This window comes from Echinops telfairi, unplaced genomic scaffold (assembly GCF_000313985.2).
Source record: "Echinops telfairi isolate 266 unplaced genomic scaffold, ASM31398v2 ScPeMD7_9;HRSCAF=40, whole genome shotgun sequence".
Taxonomy (NCBI): Eukaryota; Metazoa; Chordata; class Mammalia; order Afrosoricida; family Tenrecidae; genus Echinops; species Echinops telfairi.
The window spans coordinates 91,450,082-91,462,151 of NW_022103906.1; the positions used below are offsets into that span (position 1 = coordinate 91,450,082).

Sequence of the window (12,070 nt, forward strand, 5' to 3'; positions counted from 1 at the left end):
CCTCCTCCTGTCCTACCCCTCTGAACTCTGTCCTTGGGTTAATGTTGCCCTTTTGTTCTCAAACGGTGGATGACTGTACAATGTGCACGCCATAGCAGGGCCACTGTTCTCCTCAGAGACTTGCCCGTTGTTTGGCTGGACATAAAGGGTGATGAAAAGTCTTAGTCTTGGGGTTCCGCAAGACTCTGTCTCTCCACCAGTAAGCCTTGTTGCTTTTTATAATTTTTAGTTTGGTTCCACATTTTCTTGAACTCTATCCATGAACTTCTAATGTGATCCTTTTCTGAGCAGTTGGCAGTGGTAGCTATGCCCCACCTAGGTCCTCGGGTTGTAGCACCTGACTGGTGTTCTCTTGGTCCATTCTTCCGTTGAACTGTACCCATTTGCCTTGCGAGGTGTATGTTCTTTTCTCTCAATGGGGAGAGACCAAGAGCCTCTCAGGATATGGTCGTTCACAAGCTTTTAAGACCGTAGCTGCAACTCATCTTTGAGGACTGTGTTACCAGGCCTCAGTCTTACGGAGGAAATCTCTAGGCCTCTTCTTCCACAGCGCTTCTGGTGGACTGAAACTTCCTATGATCAGTCTGATGCTTAACCTGTGTAACAGCAGGATGCCTAAGAATTGGCATAGATTCACCATAACCATGCATCCGTCTACCTCTTCCATCTACCAGCCTTCCAACAAGATATTTTAAGACAAGAGAATATTGAATGGAATGTTACCCTGTCACTTGTCATGCTAGAGAATGACGTTAGTATTTTTATCCACCTTTTAACAGATAAAATGACTAAAATTTTTAAGAGTTAAAGAAATGCCCCGGGGCCTTTTCACCTCCAGTGATGTCAGTATTCAAACATAGGCTTGATCCCCATGTCTCGTTTCCCACTGCCTCTCTTGCCAAAGAAACTTGGCTACAAAGGTCCATCTGTGGTGATTGTGATTATTGGCCTAACGGGCATGCTGAAAACTCATTCCATGTTTGTGCTCGGAAATTATTTCAAATTGACTGAGGTGATAATTTAGTAAGAGAGACTGACAACTTGGCCAGAAGAGCTTGTGTGCATTTCAGTCATAAATGATGCTGCCGTCTGCTTCCAAGAAGGTGTCTGGCGGCTGCTTAGCGGCGGTGTTAGTGCAGCCCTTGCAGGCTTCTTCCTAAAACCCTGGGAGAAGGAGTGCGTGCGCCTTCCTGCGAAGCACGTGGGCTCTACGTCCATCGCGGGTGTAAAGCTTGTGGAAGGTAGGGGCAGCAGTAAACAATCTCGGGATGATGTGCAGCAAATACTAAATGAATCCGCAAAAATCCTCCCTTTGGAAATGTTCTTGTCTTGCCGGCCCCTCCAGGGCCCCGTGGGGTTCCTTGTCCAGCTGTGAATCCTTGGTGACACGGACTTCCTTTACTCCTCCACACTGTCCTAGAAGCTCCCTCCTCTCTTTGAAGTATCTTTCAAACATGTAAACCAATCAGTTCTCTAATTGCTAGCTTATAAATGTTTTCTTTAGCCAGCCTGGTGAAGGTGTTTATAATCAAAACCCATGTCCTCTTCTCTCAGTGGGTGCCTACTGTTTTCCTAAATATTGGTTCCTATACAAAGGTCCTGGTGTAGTTACAGCTGCTACTGTGTGCTAGTCGTTTCTGCCTACTTGGCAGGACAGGAAACTATTGATAAATGTCTTCAACAAGCATATAAGTGAAAGACTCATGGTTGGTACAATGGAAGATGTAATTTTCAGGCAGGAAGACACATCGTTAATACTTGAGTAGGAAGAGCAGGAAAAATAGCCAGGAAAGGCCCCATATTCTAGGAGGGAGTTGAGTTGAGCCGAGCTGAGGTGATTTGTCATGAGCAGCGCTGTGAGGAAGATGGGCCGGGAGTCACAGTCCAGACGGATTGAGCAGTTTCAGGGAAACAGGAAATAACCCAGTACCTTCAGCGAACTCCAGATAGTGCAGTACACTGGCGGTATAGAGAGGAGACTAGAAAGATAGGGAAGGATATGGAAATAAAAACTCTTGTGTACCTAGGAAAGGAATTTCGATTTTTTTCTGGAAATGGATTGTGAAACATGAATTTTAAGTCAGCTTTATCGTCAGAGATTACTGTGGTCATGATGGGAGAAAGAAGGCACCAGTATAGAGACAGGGAGACTCCCGCCCCTGTAGAAGGTTTCTCGACTGTCTTCTGGATAAGATGATGATGATGGATCAAATTAAGCAATCAGCGCCAAACGTACTTCATTTGTGATAGCTACTATTGTTTAGGCATTCATAATATATGTACTTGTTTTCATAATATGTTTTAAACATCATGAGAAAAATGGCAGAGGACACATATCCGGCCGCCTCTGGCCTCCTCCCTGTTCCCAGGAAGAAGTCAGACATGACTCTCCCCTTCTTCCATTTTTACCTATGATGACACCAACTGTTCTCCACAGCACCCACTTCTCTGCTGGGTTCAGTGACTTGTTGCAATGACCACGTTGAACTCATAGTAAAACTTACAGTGAAGAGGATTTATTAGGTTACGAAATTAATGTGTCCACAAGTCAGGCCCAGTGAACAGTAGGGACATAGTCCTTGGTCCACAGTAGTACCTCTTCTAGCCAAAAGTCGAGTCTCTTATCTGATCCGCAGCCTCTCAGTTACAGAGACCATTGGCTTCTGCCTCGGTGGTCCAGGAAGCCAGCTAGATGCTCTGCCACACAGTCTCCTCCCACCTGGATGGCCTCCACCCATCCAGACAGAGATCCTGAACATGTTCCGCTACTGGCTCCCCCCCCCCCCCCACCCACAAATTTCCTGCGATTTCTCTCTGCTGTTTCTCAGAGGGCTCTTATAACAGAGGAATGCCTTTGATGGAGGTGTGGTTTCTGGCTTTCAGCAGATGACAGCCCCCACACCCCCAGAAACAAAGTCTGCTCACTTGATGCACACCATTTACTAAAAACCCAAACTCACTGCTATGGTGTCCATTCTGACTCGTAGTGACCCTGTGGGGCCGGGTAGAACTGCCCCCGTGAGTTCCCAAGACTTAGCTCTCTGCTACATGGGAAGCTGTGTCTTTCTCTGGGTGAGCAGCCAAGCGTGGAGCTCTGTGCCTCCCTCTGCTAGTGGAATCTCAAACCCACTGCCATCGAGGTGATGCTGACTCAATGACCCTATAGGACAAGATAGAACTGTCCCTGTGAATTTCCAATACTGTAACTCATTTCAGGAGTAGCAAGCTGTGTCTTTCTCCCAGTAAAAACTTAATCCCACCATAATCCTAACCATGACCATAGCAGAGAACTCCCTCCAAAATCAGACCATAGCCACAGGCATCATTTATAATGGGTCACCTAAGGGATTATGGCTAGAAGGGCCGTATTAATTGACTCACATCATTTGAGCCAGCTACCATCTGGGAAACCCTACACAGGGCTGCTATGAGTTGGCACTGATTCAATGGGGGCAATGTGCGTGGGCTACTTGCAACAGTATTCATCCGCGTGCAAACTCTTCAGCCTGTGCTCAAAAGAGGAATGTGACATCTATACTCAATATTTTACTTGTCCAGGCAAACTATAGGGCCAAGCTTGTATAATTTTTCCACAGGGAGGCCAGCGAATGCTTGCGGACAGTAAAATACCTTGCCACAGAAGACGATCGAGTGAGACGGGTATGTTTCTGATCTCATGGAGTCGACATAGACAGACAGCAGCGTGTGGAGAAATAAGCAGCTATGACTTTGAGAAGTGCGGGAAGAAGATGGAGGGTGACAGAGACCCTAGTGCGGACAGAAGAGCCAGGGAAGGCATCTCTGCTTCTGTGGCATTTCCGTGAGGGCCTTGAGGTTGAGGAACAGCCATCTGAGTGGAGGATTTTAGATGAAGCAAACAACATTGTAAGACTTGTAGCAAAAAGCTTTTGGAGGAAGCCCAGGATTGACCCGTGTGCTAGAGCATCCTGAGCCAGAGGAGGAGCGCTTGAGATGTCTTCAGCAGGCTCAGCAGGTTACACCGAACTTCTGGAAAGCTTGCTGTCAGTTACATTTTGTCCCGTGGCTCCTCTAGAATCTATAGAAGGGGGTCGTCGAGTTGAGAAACTACTTGTGATAGGCCTCGGACACCAATCATTGCTTTTGATGTTTTTGCCAATTGTTTTCTCATTTTGCGAACAATAAAAAAAAAAAGAGGATAGAAATAATATGATAAAGATAGGATAGAAATGCATTTTTAATCTATGTTCATTAGAACCCACTGCAAATAATCAGTTTATTAAATTTAGTCATTCTGTAGCATTCTGTCTGTGATGACTTAGCTTTACTGTAAATTCAGTGGATCTGAAATTATCTTCCAAACAGCCATTTGTGTTGTGTATTACTTGCATACATGGCAGAGAAGGGTTTTAAATGGAAACTGATAAATGCTTTCCAACTGTGGTCCAGCCTGTGCGCCATCACAGCGGGTGGAGAGTCAGCTTCCTTCCGATTGCACTCACATTTCATTCATTCATTTTGTAGCCGCCTTCGTGCCCCTCTTCACTAAGATCAAGGTGACCTTCAAGCTGTTGCGCACTTAGTAATACACAAGTTGATGTCGTTGCTAGCAGTGAGCAGTGAACAAACTAGGCCATTTTAGTTCCCTGGTTACTGACCCAGGCAAAAGGCAAGGTAAAAATAAGTAGCTTCTGTGCCTACCTTGTTTATATTTATGATATAAGCAATTTCTAGTAAAGGAAAAGAGTATGTTATAATGTTGATGTTTTGATTAAGCATACAAATGAATATGATGAAACATGCATTTTTATTGTTTGAATATCTAATTAGCTTTGTTTAAATACTTTATATTATTTTGTTATATACTGAAGACCCATAATCTATATGTAAAATTTTTATTAGTACTCAATATGGTAAACTAAACAATAACGGTAGAAAAGAAATTAAGGGATGGGGCTTGTGCTGATGGCTTCAAAATATAATATATATATACATATAAAGCAAACATACATGTAGCACAAAGTGGAGTGGTCAGCCGAGATCCTATTAGTGAAAGAAAGTGATTCGTTTTTAATGAATGGAATGTAATATAATTTAGATAACTTGATATCTTATTTATAACTCAAGTCACTTGCTCCAGCCTCTGCAAGGCATCGCGTCATCATGAGAGCAGAGTCACAGGTATTGTAAAGCCTCTGAGTTGCAAATGGATTAATGGGTCCTGCCATAAGTTTAGCTCATTACATCAGCTTCAAAAAAAAAAGACAAAACACTAGATAATAGATTAGAGCAGAAAATATCAAAATGCATCTCACATAGTGTTGCATTGTTGCTTAAAACTTTTGTTTACGTCTAATATCTGGTTATAGATTGTGTGTATGATATCATCCAGTGTGGGTTTACAATGTAATTCTAACTGTGATTGTAGGCAATACGGGTTCAGAGTTACTGGGCTAGCTGACAGGCGCTTGAAAGCTGCATGGCTTTCAAGAACAAAGCTGTGTTCTTTTACAATCCTAGAGGCTAGGAATCTGGATTTAAGGAGTTGGCTGTGTTCATTTCGCCAGAGTCTTGGGGGGGGGGGTGTGTGATCCCATCGGGTCAGTCCTGCTGTCCTCCTGCGGGGACGCCGGCAGCAAATGAGGTCACCTGACCGTTCGTTCGCACTTCTAGCAACCTGCTGCCGACACTCCTTCCCCGACAGATTTGTCCATTCCACTGTCAGCCCCGGGTATAGTTAATGTACCTCAGCAGCACCCTAATGGACAGGAAGTAATTTTTCATCAGTCTTCCTTATTTATTGCCCAACTTTTTCATAAATATGAGACAGTTGAAAATACAACCATGAGGCAGGTGCACCTTAGTCCTCAACGTGACCCCTTTGCTTTATAAACGTTACAATGTCCTTTGCAGCACTTTTCCTCATGTAATGTGATTGATTCCTGACTGCCTCTTCCATGGAAATGATGGTGGATCCAAGGAAAATGAAGCTTTTGCCAACGTCAGTCTTGTCTCTTGTCATTGTGTTGTTGCTTAGGAGTTGGGGTGAGCTTTGTTTTCGGAAGGGGTAACCCTTACCGAAGGCTGTGGTCTGTCATCGTCATCGGTGCATGTTTCATGTCCTTCCCCCTCTCAGCATGCAAGGTTGTGCCAGCTGCATGTTGTAGGCTGTTCCTGCGACGTCCTGCCTTCCTGATGCCACGCTCTTCTTCAGAGTCCACTTTCCCCAGGCTGTTCCAACGACTGCTCCTGGTCTCTGTGCAGGTTCCCCACGAGCACAGTGGTGTTTTTGAATTGCCATTCGTCACAATGATTTTCACAATCTATCAGCCACACAGGGAAATGCTTTCATGTAGTCAATGAAACCCAGGTAAACCTCCTTCTGGTATTCTCTACTTTCCGTCAAGATTTATTTAATGACAGCAGCTCCCTGGTGCTACATCTTATTCCTGGCTTGGATTTCTCTGTATTGCTTCAACCAATTTTATAGTATCTTCACCAAAGTCTACATGTGCGTCATACTAAGGATTTTGTCCAAATCGCCCTGCCTTCTACTAGATTGCTTTTGGTTGCAATGGCCCTGGCAATGGAGCTTTCCCAGTTGCTTGGCCAGGTGGCTGCCTTCCAGATATCCTGCCACAGAAGCATGTGCCCTCGCTGCGCCACCTCTGTTTGTTGAAACATTGCATTTGGTATCCTGAGCCTTGTTCAACCAGTGTCTCAGTGCAGCTTGAACTCCATCCCTAGACACCATCAGTTCTTGATCATATGCTCCCTCCTGAAGTGGTGGAATCCTTTCTCAGTAGCACGGAGGGGGGTGGGGAGTGGACTTCTTTGGAGAACTTCCCGTTTCTGTAAAGAATGATGTTGGGTTTGGATCGGGATTGCTTATCCCGCTCACACGTGATATCTAAAACTTTTAGCACAATCGTGAATGATTTCAAAGGACAATGTAATTCCCAGCATATTTAAAATAAAACGTGCAATTCTATTTCTTTCTAGAATAATCTATGTAACAATGATTTGATGTTTACCATTCATTTATAAAATCCAAGAAGGGTATCCTTAGAAATCAGAAAGATTGCGTATCTCCTTTTATTTCCACTGTTTCTGTCATAGCTTTCTATCATAACACAATGCTTTTATGTGAAACATTGTCTCTCTTCATCAAAAATATATAAATAGAAATTAACATTTAAAATTGTACATATTCCTACAGAGCTCTTAAACACTTTTTCTGAATTACTTCAATTCTCTCAGGATACATTTGATATAACATAGCTATTTTTAAATTTTGATAAATTTTAATTAGAACACTGTAAAACATTTTAAATGTGCATCCTATGAGGTGAGCAGGGCTTTAAATGCTGTTTGTAGTTAGTTGTTGTGCCCTTAGATTTCTGTTGTTATATATTGCTAGACTGAAATGGCTCAAAATCAGGTTTATTTAATATGTTTACATTTTTCGATATGAGTATATCGAACAGAATGGAAAACATTTGTCAGAGAAGTGAGTGCCTCCTGATCCTCTAACTACCCTTTAAGCAGTGGAGAAAGCGTCCCCTCCAGCTGTACCACTAAAGAGCATTTTTCCTCATTTATCAGCTTACGGATCAATTAGATCTTTCCTAAATGTGGTGGAAAGCAGAGAGCTGGAAGCCCCAGGACAAGAAGAAAGATAATTGCCATCCGGTCCCTGGAGTGGTATCACACCCCACTGGTTTTGAATTGTCTCTCGTTTGGTGTCCTGGAAGTTGTAGGTGCCGGGACAATATTTTAGGACAGTATTGATGAGAGATATGTGGTGTCTCCTCCAAAATGGGCATAAACTTTGCTTTGTATTCCTGAAGACCAGTTTAGTATTTTAAATTTTATTAGAAAACTAAAATCCCTGCTTGCCTAACACAGTGCCTGTCACATATTCATAACGATAATTGATTGAATGAATACATCATCTTTACAGAAACTCTGAAAGTTAGAAAATAAAAATTGTTTAGGATGACAGCCCTGTTTTATGTGTGTGTTTAAAAAAATCTTTAGTCATAAACACATGTTTAATTTAATTCTTTTATATGATAAACATTTTCCAAATTGCTATACTGTTTTTATCTTAATGGCATAATGCTCAGTCATTTGCTTTAAGCTAATAAACATTTCTTTTATGTTCAATTACTTTGAGTTTGAAGTTTTGCCTTTATAGTTGAATTCTAGTTAAAATCTGAATGCCTATAATTGTTTCTTTTGAATTATTTAGTTGTAATGAATGATCCAAACTATAAGTTTTAGTATATGTGCTGCCGAAGTGAGCACTGCAAATTGTAAATTATGGTAGTAGAAATGAAATCTAATTTTTTCATGGTAACCAACAATCTGTATAACTACTAGTTTCATTACTCCATGATTTTTAAATGTAGTCTTATTAATTTAATAGTAACAATAGTATCACACTATTGTTCTTTTTAAAAAATTGTTGGTGTTCTTAATGAAAGTAAAGTTAGCATAACAAGACTCCCGTTCATTGATTAAAGTTGCATATTCATTGGTTAAAATTTTATTTGTTTACTATACATCTACAATAATGTTAGGCCTGTCTAGGCAGTTGTTAATACTCTCTTCTCTTTCTTTTTTTTTTTTAAGCTATCTGTGGAAGCACGTAAAGAGATGACTAGAAAAGTTATTAAGACAGTCGAACATTTTATTGAGAAGCCAAGGAAAAGAAATTTAGAAGAAGGCACTGAAGAAAAGAGTGATTCTAAAGTTACCTATGCAGATGCACTGAGTCACCTGGAAAAGTCACTGGCCCACCTGGACACCCTCAGCCATAGCTTCATTGTCTCTCTGAAGAATAGTGAGCAGGTAAACAGTGACCACGAGTACTCAGTATGAACAGCAGGTGCTATCATTGACTCTTTTGAAGGAGAGGGCAACCGTTTATGTTTTGTTTCGTTTTTAAAGATCATTTTATCGGGGGCTCTTACAGGCCTTATAACATCCCATACATCAGTTGTATCAAGCAGATTTGTACATGTTCATATGTTGCCATCATTATTTTCTAAACATTTACTTTGAGCCCTTGGTATCAGCTACTCTTTTTCCTTCCCTCTCTCCCTCCCACCCTCGTGACACCTTGATAAATTATAAATTAGTATTATTTTCATATCTTACAACAACCACTCGCTCCCTTCCCCACAGTTTCTGTTGTTTGTCCGCCCCAGGGGTGGGGGTGGGGGGTTGATGGTCGTGGTGTTATGTGCCCACCCTTGTGACCCCCATTCCTCTCCTCCTCTTCCCACCTTTCCCTACCCTCCTGGTATCGCTACTCCCATTTCTGTTCCTGCGGGGTTTATCTGACCGGGATTCCGTGTGCCCTGAGCACTCATCTGTACCAGTGGACATGCTCCGGTCTAGCCCGCAGTGAAAGGCAGGATGGGTTTCAGGCTTACAGAGATCCTTCACAAAGGTCCTCAGACGGTTGTGCTTTAAGCTCTCCATTATCACTGGATTGTCGGTTCCATTTTCCCTTCCTTTTAAAAGGATTTCAGGTCACTTAGCTCAGTTGGTATTGGGGTCGAGCTGACAGGGTGAGCCAGGGAGCTGAGGAGGAGTGATTAGCTGGAGTTAGACCCTGGAGAGGGCCCCAGATGGGGGTCTCCACTGCTGGGACATGACAACGGCTTTCTCTTTTAAGCCCTAATTCTAGCTGGCTGGTGTTTGCACTATAATTGAGTAGTGGTTTCCCCCTAATTTTCCAAAAAATCCAGACGTAACCTTCATGCCTTGCTTCAGTGTTTTTTCAAAATATGTATACACTTTATTTTGTTTTTATGCTGTAAGGTCTTGGTGTAACTTTATTACTTACAGGAGTGTTTTGCTTAGTAAATTGTTTCTAATGGGTAGGGTGATCTTAACCCCTCTTTGTAGCTCACAAAGCACAGTCTGGATGTTTCAGAGCCCCTGTCTGTCACCAGGTGTGAGGGCTGCTGCAAGGGGGCTTCACGGGCTTCCTGAGTTTAAAGGTCATTGAAGCGCCCTGATAGATTCAGTCTGTGTATGGAAACCTGAAGACCTGTGTCGCGTTTTATGATTTTGGTCAGTATTAGAGCAGACTTATGATTTTTAATTCTTTTATAAAATTGAAAAGTTGGCAGTTAGCAAGTAAATGGTTTTCATATACAGGTTACACACACACACCTGACAGTAGTCTCCCTGTGGCAGCTTTCGTAAGTCAAAATGACATCGATTGAAGAAGCAATTAACACTAAGATGGGGAAAACCACCAAATATCACACAAAGCCTAAGCTGCCATGAACATGGACTGCTCAGAGACCGTTCAGAGTGAATCAGGGACTTCAGTGTGAGCTGTCCTACTCCAGGAGGAGCTGTAGTGTCACCTGGCTGCTCGGGTCATGGCATGCGATGCGCCTTACAGACTGGTTGTAAAACCACTGCCAGATGCCAGTTTTGTTCTTCACTAAGATCCTGTGTGGATTTCTTACAGTTCCCTTAACCTCTTATGATGTAGGTCTCTCATAAAAGGAATGTGAGACAAAATGGACCAGAGAACCTTGCGGGGGCCTGTAGAGAAAGCCCTGTTGAGCTATAGAAACAATACTGTGTATGTCCTTTAATGCTAAACCCACTTCTATCGAGTTGATTTCAGTTCTTAACAACTCTTTGTGGCGGTTTCCATGGCTGTAAATCTTGAAGGAAGCAACTAGCATCATCTTTCTCACTCAGGGCAGTGAGTGGGCTTTAACTGCCAACATTGCTACAAGGCAGACCCCCAGGGCTCCCTGTGCTGTGGCAAATGAAACTATAAATGGCCACTAACCTCTTTTATTTTTCTGAAACTATAATTTTTGAATTATATTATTTTTTGTTGTTAATATATTAGACATTTTCATGATGGCAAATATATATAACTATAATCCAGCTCCCATTTCAATATTTTTACCTGTACAATTCAGTAACATTAATTACACTCATCATATTGCTCGGCCATAACTATTGTCTATTTCCAAAGTTTTCTCCCATCCTTAAGAACTGGATTGTACTGAACCTGATTTGAACAATCAGTGCAGAGTTCAAGTAATGAACGAATGGGAGACTTCAGAAATTTTATGAGACACATAAATGCAAGCCCATCATTGAACACATAATGAGAAGAATTCAAAAGCTTCATAGCAGTTTTATTTCAATTTCTAGTTCAGTGCCCATTAGCCTATCTAAGAAATAGTGTGCAATAAGGTTTGAGCATCTCAGATGTCTTTATAGGGAGCAGATTTGCGTTTACCCTCTTGATTTTATCTTGTGGGTATTTGCAATGTGCTCTCTGTAATTTTGAGAACTAGGGCAAAATCTTAATTTTCTAGTAAATGTGACCTGCTTATTAGTATAAACATTTGTGATGACTTCTCTCATTTTTCAAGCAAAAGACTCACCCCACTGCTGTCTAGTCCATCCTGGTTCTCAGGGACCCATCAGCAGCTCCCCGGGGGGAAGAGGAGGCTCTCTGCTCCCTTCAAGAGCGACGCCCTTGGCAACCCACAGGGCATCTGGACTCTGAGTCTGGCCTGGGCCCGGGACAGTGGGAGTGCTTATAGCCAGGCCTCTCGGATGAACAGTTGCACCAAGGAGGTATATGTGCCCTAAAACAACTCCCCATGGGAGATCTTGTTAAAAACAGCATTTGTTCAGGTTCAGCTCAGAAGGCAGGGAGGAACGGGAACAAAAGACGAACGGAAACAGTAAACACAGAGAGGAAGTAGCAAGCGTGCTGCTACAGTGTGGGGATTGGGATCAATGTCACAAATCAAAATATGTGGAAAACCTATTTTCTCTGTAAGCTTTCACCCAGATCATATTTAAAAGTTCAAAATAAAATGTCCCATGTGTCCTACTCTCAGCTTCAACAAGTATCAACACAATACCAATTATATTTCATTCATACCTTTGCCTGGTTCCTCTCCACTTCTGTGGATTATTTCAAAGCAGAACCTAACCATCTTTCATTTCATTAATAAATATACTATATAAGCATGTGTGTATGCACAGACACACGCGTATGCATATATGTGTATTTTTAATTAAC

General features: G+C 42.3%; 1 protein-coding gene across 1 annotated transcript in view; it reads left to right on the forward strand.

The window, feature by feature from the left end:
- NBAS (NBAS subunit of NRZ tethering complex) overlaps window positions 1-12,070 on the forward strand; it is a gene marked incomplete at its 5' end in the record, with an annotated part of 394,305 nt that overhangs the window by 313,921 nt on the left and 68,314 nt on the right. The window contains one exon of the mRNA XM_045286598.1: window positions 8,617-8,835. Within this exon, the coding sequence (XP_045142533.1) occupies window positions 8,617-8,835 (219 nt within the window). The remainder of the gene's footprint in view (window positions 1-8,616; window positions 8,836-12,070) is intronic.